Raw genomic sequence first — 21,460 nt, 5'->3', positions numbered from 1 at the left:
GGAGCTCCTGCTATAGCATTAGATTTCCTTCAAATGTTGATGGATAATTTGCACTGACACTGATGAACACTGAGCCTGCAGGACAATTTAAATTTCTTTGGAACTTGATTATGGCTGCTTATCCACCATCAGGACTATCCTGCGGTGCAACCTTTCATCAATTTTTCTCTGCCATACACATCAAGGGAGATGAGCTATAGTGTCATGGGTGGGAAACGTCTAGATTATATTGCGCACTGTAGACTAAGGAACATCAAGATCTCTGGAGATAGACTTGTAATCTTGAAATTGTTGATATTTTTCAACAATTTTTATTATCAAGTCCTGAGACAGTTCTCTTTTCTTTCTGTTCTCCAAGCTTAGTGTGCCACACAATGCAAAGATAGTCAAATTCTCCTCTTTTTATTTGGTTTCAGGTGTTATTTTCATATTGCCCCCACCTATTACTTGCCACAAGTGAGTTTGAAGGAGTATCACATGCTTGAAATAAAGTTATTTACCCACAATTTTGGAAAGGGGCCAACAATTTTGTCCAGCTTATTTTTGACGTTTTGTGTGAAATTATGTTCAATTTGCCTTTTTTTTTCTCAGTTTTTTTATGTTGTTCCAGTACACACAAAGGAAATAAACAATTAATTGCAATAATTTTCTGGGATAAATACTTCATTTTCTGAACCAATTTCAAGGATGCCAACATTTCTGGCCAGGTTGTAGGTATAATTGTGACTAGTAATCACAATTACCTCATTCCAGCTTCTTGTTCAATATACATATCTAATATATAAAGCTGAATGTATGTATGTATGTGTGTGTGTATGTATGTATGTATGTATGTCCGGGTTCGGCATCTGCACCGTCGCAGCTAGAGCCACAAACTTTTGCACACTCACACGTCGGGACCCTGAGAGCGTCATAGGCTATGTTGTGAGGCGAAATTTTAACCCAGCGCGTTCCAATTTACCAATCAATTTTGCCCCTATCTACATAATGGGGAAAAAGTGAAATGAAAAGTTTATCCGCACCGTCGCATTTACAATCACGAAATTTTGCACAGACACCTCGTGTGACCCAGGGAACGTCGTACACTATGTTTTGACATGAAAATTTAACCCCGCGCTTTACAGTTACTCTCCAAAAAACATGGCTCCATTAAAGTAAATGGAGCTTGGAACTACAGGTTATTAGTAGGAGCTGTGATTGGTTGCTATAGGAACAAAAGACATTCATAGTATAAGAAGCTAATATGTGAGGTAATAAGATGTCGGTGGGGAGAAGGATAGAGAGAGACAGACAGAGAGACAGACGGTGAAAGAGACAGACGGTGAAAGAGACAGACGGTGAAAGAGACAGACGGTGAAAGAGACAGACGGTGAAAGAGACAGACCGGGAAAGAGACAGACCGGGAAAGAGACAGACCGGGAAAGAGACAGACCGGGAAAGAGACAGACCGGGAAAGAGACAGACAGACATGCAGACAGGGACAGAGACAGGCAGAAAGGGAAGGAGGAGACAGCCAGAGAGACAGACAAAGATGGAAGGGAAAGACACAGATCTTGATAGAGACAGACGGGGAAAGAGACAGAGAAATAGAGACAGACAAGGAAAGAGACAGACAGAGACAGGCAGACAGGGAAAGAGACATACAGGAAAAGACACAGACAAAGAGACGGGGAGACAGATGGGGAAAGAGACAGACCTGGGAAAGAGACAGACCTAGAAAGAGACAGATGGGGAAAGAAACAGAGAAATAGAGACAGACAAAAAAAAGAGACAGACAAAGACAGCCAGACAGGGAAAGAGACAGACGGGGAAAGAGACAGACAGGGAAAGAGACAGACGGAGCACATTACTTGGCCAATTTAGTTAAATCTGTGTGGAATATCTGTGGTGTTGAAATATATGTTGTGAAATGCTTAGTTTTTGCCTTTTAATAATTACATTTCTATCTATTTGTTTTGTGGATTTTGTGTGCAGAATACATTTTTGTTAATACACTCTATTTTGTTAAGAACAGTTATTAACCCGGGCGAAGCCGGGTAGTACAGCTAGTACTTTTATAAAGATGGAGATGGTCTATGGTTTGGGCAGCTTCAATCACCCATTCATGATTCGCCTTTAAAGCTAAGGTGCAGTAAATGATGACCATGGATACATCTAAATAACAGACGGGAAAATAGAATATTGAATGGGGTCCCATTCTAAGCTTTGCCACGAAACCTTATTGTTTAGTCCTTGCAATGCCCTTGTGATCTTCAATTCCAACGTCTTTGACTGTAACCTGATTTTTTTTTCTTCCAATGCATACAGTAGTTAAGAAAAGGTTCAATTTTTCTGGAACTGTCCAAATTTTTAATAAATAAACCCAGAAAATGTTGGCATTGGGAAAGTAAAAAAGAAGCAATGTTTATGTAAATCGCAAAAGTTGACAGTTCTATGTTGCAAGTTTTGGGCGTTCATCAGGTAGCACTGGGGCTGGACTAAAAGGTCTGTAAGTATTCTATACTGTAACATTACTAGCTTTACAAGCACTTTACAGTAACTTCATGAAGTAGATAATCCTGGTACTGTAACATCACTGTGTTTATTATCCTCATACTGTGACATCACTGTGTGAATTTTCTCTATGTTGTGACATTTCTGTGTTTATTATCCCTGTAATGTGACATTGCTGTGTGTATTATCCCTGTACTGTGACATCACTGTGTGCATTATCCCTGTAGTGTGACATCAGTGTGTATTATCCTTGTACTGTGACATCACTGTGTGTATTATCCCTGTACTGTGACATCACTGTGTGTATTACCCCTGTGCTGTGACATCATTATGGGTATTATCCTTCTACTGTGACATCGCTGTGTGCATTATCCCCTATACTGTGACATCACTGTATTATCCCTGTACTGTGACATCACTATGTGTATTATCCCTGTACTGTGACATCACTGTCTGTATTATCCCTGTACTGTGCCATCACTATGTGTATTATCCCTGTACTGTGACATCACTGTGTGTATTACCCTGTACTGTGACATCACTGTATTAGCCCTGTACTATGACATCACTATGTGTATTATCCCTGTACTGTGACATCACTGTGTGCATAATCCCTGTACTGTGACATCACTGTGTGTATTATCCCTGTACTGTGACATCACTGTGTGTATAATCCCTGTACTGTGACATTATTGTGTGTATTATCCCTGTACTGTGACATCACTGTGTGTATTATCCCCGTACTGTGACATCACTGTGTGTATTATCCCTGTACTGTGACATCATTGTGTGTATTATCCCTGTACTGTGACATAATTATGTGTATTATCCTTCTACTGTAACATCACTGTGTGTATTATTCCTGTACTGTGACATCACTATGTTTATTTTCCCTGTACTGTGACATCACTGTGTGTATTATCCCTGCACTTTGACTTAACTGTATTACCCCTGTACTGTGACATAACTGTGTGTATTATACCTCTACTGTGACATCACTGTGTGTATTACCCCTGTGCTGTGACATCATTATGTGTATTATCCTTCTACTGTGACATCGCTGTGTGTATTATCCCCTATACTGTGACATCACTGTGAGTATTATCCCTGTACTGTGACATCACTATGTGTATTATCCCTGTAGTGTGACATCACTGTGTATTACCCTGTACTGTGACATCACTGTGTGTATTATCCCTGTACTGTGACATCATTGTGTGTATTATCCCTGTACTGTGACATCATTGTGTGTATTATCCCTGTACTGTGACATAACTGTGTGTATTACCCTGTACTGTGACATCACTATGTGTATAATCCCTGTACTGTGACATTATTATGTATATTATCCTTCTACTGTAACATCACTGTGTGTATTACCCCTGTACTGTGACATAACTGTGTGTATTATCCCTCTACTGTGACATCACTGTGTGTATTACCCCTGTGCTGTGATATCATTATGTGTATTATCCTTCTACTGTGACATCGCTGTGTGTATTATCCCCTATACTGTTACATCACTGTGAGTATTATCCCTGTACTGTGACATCACTATGTGTATTATCCCTGTAGTGTGACATCACTGTGTGTATTACCCTGTACTGTGACATCCCTGTGTGTATTATCCCTGTACTGTGACATCATTGTGTGTATTATCCCTGTACTGTGACATCACTGTGTGTATTATCCCCTATACTGTGACATCACTGTGAGTATTATCCCTGTACTGTGACATCCCTATGTGTATTATCCCTGTAGTGTGACATCACTGTGTGTATTACCCTGTACTGTGACATCACTGTGTGTATTATCCCTGTACTGTGACATCATTGTGTGTATTATCCCTGTACTGTGACATCACTGTGTGTATTATCCCCTATACTGTGACATCACTGTGAGTATTATCCCTGTACTGTGACATCACTATGTGTATTATCCCTGTACTGTGACATCACTGTGTGTATTACCCTGTACTGTGACGTCACTGTGTGTATAATCCCTGTACTGTGACATCACTGTGTGTATAATCCCTGTACTGTGACATTATTGTGTGTATTATCCCTGTACTGTGCCATCACTATGGGTATTATCCCTGTACTGTGACATCACTATGTTTATTTTCCCTGTACTGTGACATCACTGTGTGTATTATCCCTGTACTGTGACATCACTGTGTGTATTATCCCTGTACTGTGACATCACTATGTTTATTTTCCCTGTACTGTGACATCACTGTGTGTATTATCCCTGCACTTTGACTTAACTGTGTGTATTACCCCTGTACTGTGACATTACTGTGTGTATTATTCCTGTACTGTGACATCACTGTGTGTATTATCCCTGTACTGTGACATAACTGTGTGTATTATCCCTCTACTGTGACATCACTGTGTGTATTACCCCCTGTGCTGTGACATCACAGTGTGTATTACCCCTGTGCTGTGACATCATTATGTGTATTATCCTTCTACTGTGACATCGCTGTGTGTATTATCCCCTATACTGTGACATCACTGTGAGTATTATCCCTGTACTGTGACATCACTGTGTGTATTATCCCTGTACTGTGACATCACTGTGTGTATTACCCTGTACTGTGATATCACTGTGTGTATTACCCCTGTGCTGTGACATCATTATGTGTATTATCCCTGTACTGTGACATCACTGTGTGTATTACCCCTGTACTGTGACATCACTGTGTGTATTATCCCTGTACTGTGACATCACTATGTGTATTATCCCTGTAGTGTGACATCACTGTGTATTACCCTGTACTGTGACATCACTGTGTGTATTATTCCTATACTGTGACATCATTGTGTGTATTATCCCTGTACTGTGACATCATTGTGTGTATTATCCCTGTACTGTGACATAACTGTGTGTATTACCCTGTACTGTGACATCACTATGTGTATAATCCCTGTACTGTGACATTATTATGTGTATTATCCTTCTACTGTAACATCACTGTGTGTATTACCCCTGTACTGTGACATAACTGTGTGTATTATCCCTCTACTGTGACATCACTGTGTGTATTACCCCTGTGCTGTGATATCATTATGTGTATTATCCTTCTACTGTGACATCGCTGTGTGTATTATCCCCTATACTGTTACATCACTGTGAGTATTATCCCTGTACTGTGACATCACTATGTGTATTATCCCTGTAGTGTGACATCACTGTGTGTATTACCCTGTACTGTGACATCCCTGTGTGTATTATCCCTGTACTGTGACATCATTGTGTGTATTATCCCTGTACTGTGACATCACTGTGTGTATTATCCCCTATACTGTGACATCACTGTGAGTATTATCCCTGTACTGTGACATCCCTATGTGTATTATCCCTGTAGTGTGACATCACTGTGTGTATTACCCTGTACTGTGACATCACTGTGTGTATTATCCCTGTACTGTGACATCATTGTGTGTATTATCCCTGTACTGTGACATCACTGTGTGTATTATCCCCTATACTGTGACATCACTGTGAGTATTATCCCTGTACTGTGACATCACTATGTGTATTATCCCTGTACTGTGACATCACTGTGTGTATTACCCTGTACTGTGACGTCACTGTGTGTATTATCCCTGTACTGTGACATCACTGTGTGTATAATCCCTGTACTGTGACATTATTGTGTGTATTATCCCTGTACTGTAACATCACTGTGTGTATTATCCCTGTACTGTGACATCACTGTGTGTATTATCCCTGTACTGTGACATCACTATGTTTATTTTCCCTGTACTGTGACATCACTGTGTGTATTATCCCTGCACTTTGACTTAACTGTGTGTATTACCCCTGTACTGTGACATTACTGTGTGTATTATTCCTGTACTGTGACATCACTGTGTGTATTATCCCTGTACTGTGACATTACTGTGTGTATTATCCCTGTACTGTGACATAACTGTGTGTATTATCCCTCTACTGTGACATCACTGTGTGTATTACCCCCTGTGCTGTGACATCACAGTGTGTATTACCCCTGTGCTGTGACATCATTATGTGTATTATCCTTCTACTGTGACATCGCTGTGTGTATTATCCCCTATACTGTGACATCACTGTGAGTATTATCCCTGCACTGTGACATCACTGTGTGTATTATCCCTGTACTGTGACATAACTGTGTGTATTATCCCTCTACTGTGACATCACTGTGTGTATTACCCCCTGTGCTGTGACATCACAGTGTGTATTACCCCTGTGCTGTGACATCATTATGTGTATTATCCTTCTACTGTGACATCGCTGTGTGTATTATCCCCTATACTGTGACATCACTGTGAGTATTATCCCTGTACTGTGACATCACTGTGTGTATTATCCCTGTACTGTGACATCACTGTGTGTATTACCCTGTACTGTGATATCACTGTGTGTATTACCCCTGTGCTGTGACATCATTATGTGTATTATCCCTGTACTGTGACATCACTGTGTGTATTACCCCTGTACTGTGACATCACTGTGTGTATTATCCCTGTACTGTGACATCACTGTGTGCATAATCCCTGCACTGTGACATTATTGTGTGTATTATCCCTGTACTGTAACATCACTGTGTGTATTATCCCCGAACTGTGACATCACTGTGTGTATTACCCCTGTGCTGTGACATCATTATGTGTATTATCCTTCTACTGTGACATCGCTGTGTGTATTATCCCCTATACTGTGACATCACTGTGTGTATTATTCCTGTACTGTGACATCACTGTGTGTATTATCCCTGTACTGTGACATAACTGTGTGTATTATCCCTCTACTGTGACATCACTGTGTGTATTACCCCCTGTGCTGTGACATCACAGTGTGTATTGCCCCTGTGCTGTGACAGCATTATGTGTATTATCCTTCTACTGTGACATCGCTGTGTGTATTATCCCCTATACTGTGACATCACTGTGAGTATTATCCCTGTACTGTGACATCACTGTGTGTATTATCCCTGTACTGTGACATCACTGTGTGTATTACCCTGTACTGTGATATCACTGTGTGTATTACCCCTGTGCTGTGACATCATTATGTGTATTATCCCTGTACTGTGACATCACTGTGTGTATTACCCCTGTACTGTGACATCACTGTGTGTATTATCCCTGTACTGTGACATCACTGTGTGCATAATCCCTGCACTGTGACATTATTGTGTGTATTATCCCTGTACTGTAACATCACTGTGTGTATTATCCCCGAACTGTGACATCACTGTGTGTATTATCCCTGTACTGTAACATCACTGTGTGTATTATCCCCGAACTGTGACATCACTGTGTGTATTATCCCTGTACTGTGACATCACTGTGTGTATTACCCCTGTACTGTGACATCACTGTGTGCATTACCCCTGTACTGTGACATCACTGTGTGTATTATCCCTGTACTGTGACATCACTGTGTGTATTATCCCTGTACTTTGACTTAACTGTGTGTATTACCCCTGTACTGTGACTTTACTGTGTGTATTACCCCTGTGCTGTGACATTACTGTGTGTATTACCATAGCATTGTAGTAAAAGGTAGAGATTCACTTTATGGTACTCTAAAAATGATGGAAGATATGAACTCACCATACACTTATTTGGCTTTTCCCCAGAGTGCACCCTCATGTGGATGAGCAGTTTGTACCGGGCATTGAAAGGTTTGAAACGTCTCGTACAACCAGCCCAGAAACACGTGAAATCCTCCCCGGTGCGCTGGTCAATGTGAGTCTTCTCAATGTGCCTCACTAATTCCTCCTGGTGATCATAAAAGGCGCTGCAATCTATCCAGCGGCACAGCTGTCTCCTCTCCGTGCCAAGGTCGTCCCGCTCATCAGTTGAAATCGTCTTTGGCGGCATGGCAAGCGTAAGATGAAGGGGAGAAAGCAGTCCTTGTGGATAGTTGTCTTCTGGCTCCTGCTTCAGAAAGTTGAGCTTACTACAGTCATTGGGAATTGTGTTTAGGAAGAGATTGGCACTGCCCTCTGAGCAGGGCACATTCACTTGCTCAGGGGATTTCAGTTCATACCCTCCGGCACTAGGAAGCAGGCACTGAGCAGAAGAAGGCAATGTACAAAACCCCTCAGGTTGGGATGCCTTTGGGGGGCTACAGTTAGGAACACCCCCGGAATTAAATTGTGTACGAGGAGGGGAAGCGCAAATCCCATTCACGCAAGGTGGCAACGACGTGTGCGAGGAGTGAATAATTCCCACTATTTCTACGCTATCAGTGGAACATCCTCGTCTTCCTCCAGACTGGTGCTGGGCAGAGGTAGAATGGTTACTGGCTGTGAATGAGCCTGGGAAAGTGCTGTGTGTGGCGTCTAAAAAGTATGATGACAGACACTGTTTCAATCCATTGTGTGTCACCGCTGTGTCCGGAAGAAGAGACGCTCTTAACTCTGAGATGCCCGAGTGCCGTGATCCTGCCGATAGGTGGGAGAAGTCACAGGAACCCTCTTGCTTGATTCGACTGGAAGAGCGCGCCCCATTCAGACAAAAAGATATAGAGGTGCAATAACAGGCAGACCTGCAGGGAAAGAGGGGACAAAGACACTGAACCGAAGTATAACTAAACTGTTCTCTCAAATTTACAATTTTCTGACCGCATCTTACACAGCCGAAATTTCTTACCTTTACTAAATCATTATTTCACCTTGATACACTAGGCCACCCAATTTTCAAAAACGTTATGGACGGCATAGAACTGAAAGTTATGTAAAATTTTTCACCAAATGGGTCAATTTTGAGAAGTCTTTCTTAGGTCTTCAGACAACCATAATGTATTCATATTCCGACTACAGATCTTATGACTAGTACTGGCAGTCTCATATATATCAGGCCGGAAAACGCAGCCATACTACAGTTATTAAAATACTGCCATACTACAGTCATTACAATGCGGCCATACCACAGTCATTCAAATACTCCTTTACTACAATCATTAAAATACTACTATACTACAATCATTAATTTACTGCTATACTACAATCATTAAAATACTGCCATACTACAGTCATTAAAATAGCGCCATATTACAGTCATTTAAATACTGCCATACTACAACCATTAAATTACTGCTATACTACAATCATTAAATTATTGCTATACTACAATCATTAAAATACTGCAATACTACAGTCATTAAAATAGCGCCATATTACAGTCATTTAAATACTGCCATACTACAACCATTAAAATACTGCTAAACTACAATCATTAAAATACTGCCATACTGCAATCATTAAAATAGTGCCATACTACAACCATTAAAATACTGTTATACTACAATCATTAAAATACTGCCATATTACAATCATTAAAATACTGCTGTACTACAACCATTAAAATACTGCTATACTAGAATCATTAAAATACTGCCATACTACAATCATTAAAATACTGCCATACTACAATCATTAAAATACTGCCATACTACAACCATTAAAATACTGTTATACTACAATCATTAAAATACTGCCATATTACAACCATTAAAATACTGCTATACTACAATCATTAAAATAGTGCCATATTACAATCATTAAAATACTGTTGTACTACAATCATTAAAATACTGCCTTACTACAGTCATTACACTACTGCCATATTACAATCATTAAAATACTGCTATACTACAATCACTAAAATACTGCCATACTACAATCACTAAAATACTGCCATACTACAATCACTAAAATACTGCCATACTACAGTCATTAAAATATTGCCAATCATTAAAATAGTTTTATACTACAATCATTAAAATGCGGCCATACCACAGTCATTCAAATACCACCATACTGCAATAATTAAAATACTGCCATATTACAGTCATTAAAATGCAGCAGTACTACAGTGATTCATATACTGCCATACTACAGTTCTTAAAGGGAATCTGTCAGCATCTTTTGCTATGTCATCTGAGAGCAGCATGATGTAAGCAAAGAGATCCTGAATCCAACGATGTATCACTTAGATTACTGGGTACAGCCGTTCGGACACAATCACAATTTTTAGGTTTAATCATGTAGCAGAGCTGAGAGAGCTGTCCCTGCCCACACCAGGCTCTATATAAAGATTATACATTGACAGTGAGGTGTCAATCAGAGGAGGGGGCGTGTAGGCTGCTGTGCACATGTCATTGTAGTCCCAGCCATGAGGAGTCCTACTGCTTAAACAAACATAGCAAATAAAAAACAAATTGGACCTTGATAACACAGGCATCCCGGAATTCTATGTTTTAACCCTTGCAGCATGCTGTCTTTAGCTTACGTAGCAAAAACCTGCTGACAGATTCCCTTTAAAATGTGTTCCCATCACAGTCATTAAAATGCAGTCTTGTGATGGTAATTCTTGAATGCATTCACCCAAAAATAAAGGATCATATTCTTGTTCACAACTTTGCAGTTCAAAAAGTTAAACTTTAGGACTACAGATCAAAGCTACAATATTTCATTCATGTCCTCTAATATAATGACATATCCGCTATCCATTGACATTTATAACCACTGTAGTTGTTTTGCTCTACTCATTAAGCTTCTTAAATAGTAACTAAGCTTTTATTTTCAATCATTTTGTCCTGCATTAAAAGTTATGAAACTTTGTAAATCACTTTATTAGGGAATTTGTCTTCATTTCTATTAAAAAAAATGCATGTTTAAGAGGCTTCCAAACCCCGGCTTCTCCCCAGTCTATTTACCTGCCTCCAGCTGCACTGACATGAGAACGTATTTGGAGTACAGATGATGGCAGTGATGGGTCAGCACTGATGTCTTCCTCTGAGTGTTCTTTTTAGGCTAGGTGCAGACGAAAGTACTTTCTCTCATCCGAGATAACCGGATCACACTCTGATCAGAGTATAAGCAGTGTATGATCTGATTTTCTCAGATGTGGAGAAGATGGTAAAAGCAATTCTCCATCTTCTCCATTGTATCAGTCCTTGAAAATCGAATGACACTCAGATGTCATTCGAGTTTGGTCCAATTTTTTGACTTGCATGGCCGAGTGCGATCCGATAATTGGACGCAACTTGGACATTATGGGTTTTTTTTTCCGTGGACCGTCTCAGCCTGAGGAAAAAAAAAAAATCAGACATGTGCATGGCCCCATAGAATAACATTGCTCCAAGTGTGATCCAATGTTTTGTCGGATCTCACTTGGCTGAAAATTCGGTCATGTGCCTGAGAACCTTATCCGGACAATCTCCTCCTCAACGTTAGTGACACAGGTGCTGAGCTGATCCTTTCACGTCCATCATCCGTGGTCCAGTTCTAGTATCAATACATCAGAAGGCAGGCAAATAAATGGGAGAAAGCGGGAGTCTGGAAGCCACTTAAAAGTATTTTTTTTACAGGAATGAAGACAAATCCGCTAATAAAGTGATTGTATAACTTGCATATATCGGTGTATTCCATTTTAGTCTTTTTTTTACCAGTGTATCGTTATTATTGCATATGGGTTAAACCCTGTGGAGATATTTAATGGCCCTATTTTGACAAGGACTACACCTCTGTTAGGCGGGCTTTACACGTTGCGACATCGCTACTGATATATCGTTGGGGTCACGTCGTTAGTGACGCACATCCGGCGCCGGTAGCGACATCGCAATGTGTAAATCCTAGGTGCGACGATGAATGAGCGCAAAAGTGTAAAAAATCACTGATCTGTGTCACGTTGTTCATTTCCATAATGTCGTTACTGCTGCAGATACGATGTTGTTTGTCGTTCCTGCGGCATCACACATCGCTGTGTGTGAAACCGCAGGAGCGACAAACATCTCCTTACCTGCGTCCACCGGCATGCGGAAGGAAGGAGGTGGGCGGGATGTTATGTCCCGATCATCTCCGCCCCTCCGCTTCTATTGGCCGGCCGCTTAGTGATGTCGCGTTGACGTCGCTGTGACGCTGAACGCACCTCCCCCTTGAAGGAGGGATTGTTCGGCAGTCACAGCGACGTCGCCAACCAGGTATGTGCGTGTGAAGCTGCCGTAGCAATAATGTTCGCTACGGCAGCAAGCACCAGATATCGCATGTACGGCGGGGGCAGGTGCTATCGCGCTCGACATCGCTAGCAATTGCTAGCGATGTCGCAGCGTGTAAAGCCCGCCTTAGCACAACAGTATTATATTGTTGAGTGTTATAGCTTGCCATGCTGGCCAAAATAAAGGCAAAAAAGTTTAGTTACTCTTTATATATGCTCTATGAATTTCCTAATATGTCTTTTTTTTGTAAATATTTACATATACATTTTTAACTAAAACTTTTCAATTGATATCTGCCCAGCCTACAGATTAATGCACAAGGAATACTATTAAAAATGCATATAATTTTATTCAATCAAAATATGGTTAAATGTTTTTTTCTTAACCATTTTTTGATTAAATAGAATTATATGAATTTTTAATTGCATTCCTTGTGCATTTAATCTGTAGGTATGGTATAAATGCACTGTAACCCAGCATCACTTTTTTTTTATCTGCCCAGGTTAAAACATATATATATATATATATATATATATATACATACACAGTTAGGTCCAGAAATATTTGGACAGTGACACAATTTTCGCGAGTTGGGCTCTGCATGCCACCGCATTGGATTTGAAATGAAACCTCTACAACAGAATTCTAGTGCAGATTGTAACGTTTAATTTGAAGGTTTGAACAAAAATATCTGATAGAAATTGTAGGAATTGTCACATTTCTTTACAAACACTCCACATTTTAGGAGGTCAAAAGTAATTGGACAAATAAACCAAACCCAAAAAAAAAAATTTTATTTTCAATATTTTGTTGCGAATCCTTTGGAGGCAATCACTGCCTTAAGTCTGGAACCCATGGACATCACCAAACGCTGGGTTTCCTCCTTCTTAATGCTTTGCCAGGCCTTTACAGCCGCAGCCTTCAGGTCTTGCTTGTTTGTGGGTCTTTCCGTCTTAAGTCTGGATTTGAGCAAGTGAAATGCATGCTCAATTGGGTTAAGATCTGGTGATTGACTTGGCCATTGCAGAATGTTCCACTTTTTAGCACTCATGAACTCCTGGGTAGCTTTGGCTGTATGCTTGGGGTCATTGTCCATCTGTACTATGAAGCGCCGTCCGATCAACTTTGCAGCATTTGGCTGAATCTGGGCTGAAAGTATATCCCGGTACACTTCAGAATTCATCCGGCTACTCTTGTCTGCTGTTATGTCATCAATAAACACAAGTGACCCAGTGCCATTGAAAGCCATGCATGCCCATGCCATCACGTTGCCTCCACCATGTTTTACAGAGGATGTGGTGTGCCTTGGATCATGTGCCGTTCCCTTTCTTCTCCAAACTCTTTTCTTCCCATCATTCTGGTACAGGTTGATCTTGGTCTCATCTGTCCATAGAATACTTTTCCAGAACTGAGCTGGCTTCATGAGGTGTTTTTCAGCAAATTTAACTCTGGCCTGTCTATTTTTGGAATTGATGAATGGTTTGCATCTAGATGTGAACCCTTTGTATTTACTTTCATGGAGTCTTCTCTTTACTGTTGACTTAGAGAGAGATACACCTACTTCACTGAGAGTGTTCTGGACTTCAGTTGATGTTGTGAACGGGTTCTTCTTCACCAAAGAAAGTATGCGGCGATCATCCCCCACTGTTGTCATCCGTGGACGCCCAGGCCTTTTTGAGTTCCCAAGCTCACCAGTCAATTCCTTTTTTCTCAGAATGTACCCGACTGTTGATTTTGCTACTCCAAGCATGTCTGCTATCTCTCTGATGGATTTTTTCTTTTTTTTCAGCCTCAGGATGTTCTGCTTCACCTCAATTGAGAGTTCCTTAGATCGCATGTTGTCTGGTCACAGCAACAGCTTCCAAATGCAAAACCACACACCTGTAATCAACCCCAGACCTTTTAACTACTTCATTGATCACAGGTTAACGAGGGAGATGCCTTCAGAGTTAATTGCAGCCCTTAGAGTCCCTTGTCCAATTACTTTTGGTCCCTTGAAAAAGAGGAGGCTATGCATTACAGAGCTATGATTCCTAAACCCTTTCTCCGATTTGGATGTGAAAACTCTCATATTGCAGCTGGGAGTGTGCACTTTCAGCCCATATTATATATATTTGTATTTCTGAACATGTTTTTGTAAACAGCTAAAATAACAAAACTTGTGTCACTGTCCAAATATTTCTGGACCTAACTGTACATATATATATATATATATATATATATATATATATATATATACTGTATATGTATGTATATATATATATATATATACTGTATATGTATGTATATATATGTATATATACTGTATATGTATGTATATATATATATATATATATATATGTACTGTATGTGTATGTATATATATATATATATATATATATATATATACTGTATATGTACATATATATATGTATATATATATATATGTATATACTATAACAGCAGAAAACACGGCCTTACCTCGATCACACCCCCAGGAGTGCGCCGTTCGCGCGCCGTTCGCTGCTCTCCTCTATCTAACACTCTATGTCTCCCTTCGATATCGCACCATTCACTACTACAGCCTAGATGGATCCTTGGAGAACTACATTGTGTTAAGTCTTTGATGTACAACCTGATTGGTGAGATCACGAGAAGACCACGTGACAAGGACAATGAACCTGCTCCTGTGTAACGTGTCTCTTCGTCCTGGGAAAAACATTAGGGATGAGATGGAGAGAGGGGTCGGATTTCTGATGTATGAGCATCTCTCATCCCTTCATTATGGGAAGTACAATATGGTAACAAGTATCCGTCCTGACCCTTAACCTGTGCTTTATACTCTCCCTCCTAATTACTATTGTCTTATAATTGCCCTGACTGACTGAAGATGAGACGACATAATTACGCTACTCTCGTTTTTTGTTATTTTTTTTATTCGTAGATAAGAGATATGACATCTAATCTGAATGATACATCAACACCAAGAGGACATATAGTGTAGCCTACTCCGCGGTCATTTGTTTGACACTACAGAGCTCTCCTTAGAGCACATACATTCATTACCTGGTATTTGTGTACTCAGCGTCGGACGCCGTCTCATAAGAACCCATGAGATCATCAGAAGATGCCGGATTCCTGACATGACCAAGGAAAGTGTCTCTGTCCTCAAAGACTGTGCTGGTCATCCCTTCAATTCCAAGGAAACTTTTCTTCAGATTGAACTGAGCAAATCCTCCATTCACTAAAACAGAATAAGAATACGTAAAGACTCTTTCGAGTCCAAAATCAATATGTTATAGTGAATCAAGCCAACATTATAATCATCTAATATATAATTTAGAGTGTATGTATGTGTGTATGTATGTGTATATATGTATGTATGTATATGTGTGTATGTATGTGTGTATGTTCGCTAAAGGAATCCGCACTGTCACATTTCCAATCACAAAATTTTGTACAGACGTCTCATTTGACTCAGGGAACTTCATAGATTATGTTTTAGGGGAAAATGTAACCCTGCACTTTACAATTATTCGCCAAAAAACCTTGTTACATTAAAGTCAATGGAGCTGGGAGCTACAGGTCATTAATAGCAGCTGTGATTGGTTGCTATAGGCAACGAAGGACATTCTTAGTATAAGAAGCTTATGTGTGAGGTAATATGATTTCGGTAGAGACAGAGAAGAGACACACAGAGACAGGGAGAAAGACACAGAGAGACAGACAGAAAGAGACAGACAAGGACAGACAGAAAGAGACAGGCAGAGATAGACAGAGAGGCAGCGAAACATTGAGAGACAGAGAGCAACAGAGACAGACAGAGAGACAGCAAGACATAGAGAGACAGACAGAGAGCAACAGAGAGACAGACAGACAGAGATAGATAGAAAGACAGAGAGTGAGGCAGATAGGGAGAGAGGACGTGGATAGAGGTGGACAGAGAGAGACAGAGAGACGGATAGAGATGGGCTGATAGAGGGAGTGGGACAGAGACAGAGAGACAGTTACTATCCCGGGCAATGCAAGGTTCTACACCTAGTATATTATAATAAAAAAGTAGAATCCATTTTTACTGTTCAACCTCATACAATAAAGCTGTGTTCACATGTCTGTTTTTTATTTCCGCTTTTCTGGAAAATAGAAATAAAACGTTCAGTTACAAGACCTATCCCAATTTCCGACTGATAAAAAAGCTGTCTGCACAAATTTTTTACATCCCAAAAAATAAAGAAAATTACACTTCTGTTTTTTATTTAACATTAAAGGGGTCGGTCACTACTTTCTATTATTATCTATCCATTGTATCTATTATTATCTATCCTTTGGATAGGTCATTAATAAAGCATCAAAGCATAGGTCATTCATATAAAAAAAGTAGTGGCCAACCTTTTAAAGCCGAGTTCAGATGAGTTTTAGAAAAATACAGAAAAAAACAAATTTCATCCATATGTTGTATTATCCATATTCAATCCATATGGCATCTTTTTATCGTCCATTTCTTACATTCATAGGGCCACTGTTTGTCTAAAATCAACAGTTAAAAAGCTTTATTGGGCCTTGTACATTTTTTAAATTTTAAGAATTGTTTTAATAATTGCCATGTATCCGTACAAAAAAACAGATGATATGTTTTAGATCCATTTTTTTCACACCCATAGACATAAATGGGTGAGTTTCTTCCAAAATGCGTAAGACACCAATGTACACTTTCATCTGAACAGCCTTATTGAATAACATTGATTTATGCGCGTTCCGTGTTCTTTCCGATTTTAACTCCGACAGAACATATACATATAATACACTTGTCTGATCTCGACTGAAATATATGGGAAATGGATGATAATGGATGGTCACCTGTTATGTCATCTGTTCACGGATCTGTTTATAAGCACTGGGTGTACCCCGAAAACTAGAGGTGCTCAGAGATACTTCTAGCAAATGTAGATACAAACAAATAGAAATAGGACACAAAAATTGTAGATGAATGTATCAATTTAAAAACTGAAACTTTGGTAACTGCGCTTTATCTTTTCCAAATGGATCTATTAGAAACAGATAACAAACTGATGTGTGAACAGAGCCTTAAAGGGAATCTGTCACCAGGTTTTTGCCACCTAATCTGACAATAGCATAACATAGGAGCAGAGATCCGGATTCGAGCGATGTGTCACTTACTGGGCAGCTTAGTGTAGTTTTGATAAAATCACAGTTCAATCAGCAGTAGATTATAATTACAGGACTACTTGGCTTGCTGCAGGCAGTCCAGCATATTCGTGAGCTCTGAATAACTGCTAAATCTGCAGCAGAGAAAACATTGATTTTATCAAAATGACAGCAAACAGCTCAGTAAGTGACACATCGCTGGAATCAGGGTCTCTGTCTCTACATTATGCTGCTCTCAGATGGGGAAGCAAAAATCTGGTGACAGATTCCCTTTAAAAATATTGTTCCATAAATAAAACTACTGTATGTGTGACCTATTAATGGTGACACCCCAGCTCAGTCCCTATTCCCACCACACTGTGTATGCAGCTGTGCTGTTTCGGCTCTGTACACATTTGGCCAAAGCTGTGAACATCTGATCTGTCGAGGTTCCAGGTGTTGAACTTCCAATGATCTGATAAGAATTAGTCACCAATATCTACTCCACAAACTTTTGGTTCATTAGGTTGGGCTCCACTGATCTGACATTTCTAAATAGTGGCATATTCATGCAGCACTGCATAACAGGGTGCCACGCTCATATGGGTGAATTCCAGATGAACTGCGAAAAGGTGGGGGAGAGGGAAACCCTGTCTCTAGGGAAGGGGAAGATGGTGAACCCTGGTAAATCCTACCCTGGCCCCTGGCTCCACTGACGCCCCTTGATAGGTTCCGCACCTATATGCCGATCAGGATACCTAGGCCCTGGCTGACCCTGAAATATTCCCTAGGTAGTGACAGGATGGGATGAGCACTAGTCAACCCCACTAAGACCTAAAGAACACACAGGGAAAACAAACATGGGGATGCAAATTGACAACTTATCTGCAAGGTGACTTTGGGAGAATGACAGCAACATGTTCCATCATGAGATTTCAAGCCGGCTGCTTGCAATCTGGACAGCATAGGAGTAAACTCTATCAATGGCAACAAACTAAGGTATATATAGAGTGGGGATTAAGATTTGCAGTTGAACTGCCTAGATATCCACAGGGTGCAAAAGGGAAAGAGTTAAGGTGGTGTCACACACAGCGACGATGACAACGACATCGCTGCTAAGTCGCCATTTTCTGTGACGTAGCAACGACCTCAACAGCGACGTCGCTGTGTGTGACACATAACAACGATCAGACCTCTGCTGCGAGATCGCTGCTCGCTCTTGAATATTCCAGGTCATTTTTTGATCGCTGCTATCTTGCTGCGCCACATGCATCCTTGTGTTTGACACCGCAGCAGCGACGGTCGCGACGACGCTGAAGGCAGTGACGTAGGACTGAAGGCAGGACAAGGGCGTGTTTTTGCGGTGTATTTTACAACACCCCCACAACTCCGATTGGTGGTCATAACAGCGTTCCGATTGGGTAACTTGCCAAAGGCGTTACAGTGATTTCATTCTTTAAGTTCCATTCTTTGTTCCACGTAGTAGAGTCTCTGTCTGGTGTCGCTAGTGTATCGTTCTTTGTGTCTTTCTTTGTTTGGCACGGTCACCCAATCAGGCGCCGCTGTAGTGATCACCAATTGAAACAGAGGGGAGTGAAAAAGGCAACGCAAAGGCGCTGTAGCGATCACCTATCGGAACAGAGGGGCGTGAAAAGAGGCAACGCAAAACATGTCTAGGGGTAAACACCACGCCTCTATCAAGGTCTGAGTCGTCGCACAGCGACGCGTGTGACACGTCCCAACGACCGTCAAGGTCGCTATGATCGCTGCTCCTTCGCTGCTTAAAATTACATGTTTGATGGCGAACTAGCGATCATGTAAGGTCGCTATTACGTCAGAGGAAATGGTGACGTAACAGCGACGTCATTGTCGTTGTGTGTGAACCCAGCTTTAACCCTAACAAAGAAGATACATAGCACTCCATTCACATCAGAGAACAATGGAATATCAAGGAGTAGATTGTGTAGCCAAACACAGCGACCTTCTACAGCCGGACACCAGAGGGTTGTCTGTCAACCATGACACACCAGTGACACAGGGAAGAAAAAAGGGTCATTTGACCAGCGGTATCTATCACATACAGTAGCCCTCCAAGCCTGTCCAGCAGCCTTCAGCAGCAACTAAATTTGTTCTCCAAGAATATAAAGATTTAAAGGAAATCTGTAGGGAGAAAAGACTTTTATGCTTATATCTTTTATTAATTTGTCAACTCATACCTACCAACATTTTTAAAGTAAAAAATTAGGTCATCTAAACTTCCAAAATGGACACTTTAAACATAGATAGCATACGACCTGCTACTCTTGCAAGTAAAAAAAATATTGCAAAATCTTGTGTAAGGGGATGACAAACAGAAGACGCTCGTGCCCAATGTCCCATAGTACTTGTAAGCAAACATCGCCATCTGCTGGTGAGACAGAACCAACAGGAACTAAAGTGCAAAGAGTGTGTTTTCTCTAAGGAAGGGTTTGAAGGGGACGCCAGGTTAGGTGACAACTGTGGCACAAAAATACAAAAACACGGGCAGGCGGAAAAGAGGTGGACAAGTAGCAGGGAGGCGGATATACACAGAGAAGCAGGCCCATCTCGACTGCGGTGGAAGCAACTTATAGTGAACTGAGTTTGAAGGACACCTGAGTCATACCAACTACAACGAGGAACCCCGAAAACTGAATACTGTCTACCAGAGGGAGATCAGACTTCGTGGTCAATCACTGAAAGTTGAACTCCGAGCATCGGTTCTGAGAAAGACAAGTCTTCAAGGTCAAGCACAGAAGACCGAACGCCGAACATCGGTTCCAGAGGAGGACCAAGCACCAAAGAGTGAATACCGACGACTGGAGATCGAGAATTGAACATTCGCTCCAGTGCAGTGCCCGAGTGAGTTGGGCCGTTACTTCCCGCCTTGACGTATGGTACTAAAAAAGTAAAGCTAGTTATCGCAGTTGTATTAGTGGAGCAGTAAATTTTAGTGCAGCCACGTCAAGTCTAGTGTACAAATAATATATAAACAGTTATATAAACTTTGAATTTGTTTGTAAAAGGGAATATTATAACCAGAAGTAGGGTGACACTGACACTTCCCTGACAGAAAGGGTGGGATTGGGATAACATTGGTAAGACCCTATTAAACAGAATCTTAATTACTTGTATGTAATAGATCAAAAGATTGCTACTGTGTATATTATCAACTGTCATTGATTTGCCTGATTTGTACTTTTGTACCGTGTATTGATTATCCCTTAGTCCACTAACTCCCTGTTGCTGTATAGTAAATATTTGATGTGAATCACCACTGAGTCGCCTTATGGTTCTACTGTGGTCCATGTGGGTGGTGTAAAAGATAACGCTATATGGTTAAAGCAAAGTTCACCTACATAATCATGCAAAAAATCTACAATCCAAAGATGAAAATAGATTTGTAAAATAAAGTGGGAATTAATATATAATTTTAAGTAGTAAATTTTATATATATATATATATATATATATATATATATATATATATATATACACAGTAAGTGACGCTGTACTGTTAACATATGAGAAAAGGGATGATTATGTAGCTCTCTTATATTTATTAGTAAGGATTTAGTCTTTATTCTACAGCCGGCAATGCAGAATTAGGGGAGGTGGGTTCAGTGGATTACTCCAAAAATGTCCAGTTACATTATCTACCCTTTATTTTCATGGAGGGGGTCTATGCCTCTGTTCTCCTGAATCTGGCCCTAGTTTTGTTCTGGTCCTTTACCAATCCATTCCTGAGATATGGTCCCCTCTTCCCTAATACAGTACAGACCAAAAGTTTGGACACACCTTCTCATCTCTAGAACAACTATTAAGAG

At 40.5% G+C, this 21,460-nt stretch overlaps 1 protein-coding gene and 1 long non-coding RNA gene across 3 annotated transcripts in view; one reads left to right on the top strand and one right to left on the bottom strand.

Moving 5' to 3' along the window:
• Positions 1-15,704, bottom strand: part of GLIS1 (GLIS family zinc finger 1) — a 112,546-nt gene extending 96,842 nt beyond the window's left edge. Inside the window, exons 1-2 of the mRNA XM_075320129.1 lie at positions 15,538-15,704; positions 8,100-9,039 (exon numbers count right to left, since the gene is read on the bottom strand). Coding sequence (XP_075176244.1) covers positions 8,100-9,039; positions 15,538-15,659 — 1,062 coding nt within the window. The 5' untranslated portion in view covers positions 15,660-15,704. The remainder of the gene's footprint in view (positions 1-8,099; positions 9,040-15,537) is intronic.
• LOC142248819 (uncharacterized) overlaps positions 1-16,648 on the top strand; it is a 144,474-nt gene extending 127,826 nt beyond the window's left edge. The window contains exons 3-4 of one of the 2 annotated variants that reach the window (XR_012724947.1): positions 8,126-9,021; positions 15,416-16,648. This is a non-coding gene — a long non-coding RNA (uncharacterized LOC142248819). Of the gene's footprint in view, positions 1-8,125; positions 12,181-15,415 lie in introns of those variants that run through there. The other variant, XR_012724946.1, reaches the window with a different exon arrangement.
• Positions 16,649-21,460: the final 4,812 nt, after the last annotated feature.

The sequence above is a fragment of the Anomaloglossus baeobatrachus genome, chromosome 8 (assembly GCF_048569485.1).
Source record: "Anomaloglossus baeobatrachus isolate aAnoBae1 chromosome 8, aAnoBae1.hap1, whole genome shotgun sequence".
NCBI lineage: Eukaryota > Metazoa > Chordata > Amphibia > Anura > Aromobatidae > Anomaloglossus > Anomaloglossus baeobatrachus.
This window is presented reverse-complemented; position numbering and strand designations above follow the sequence as displayed.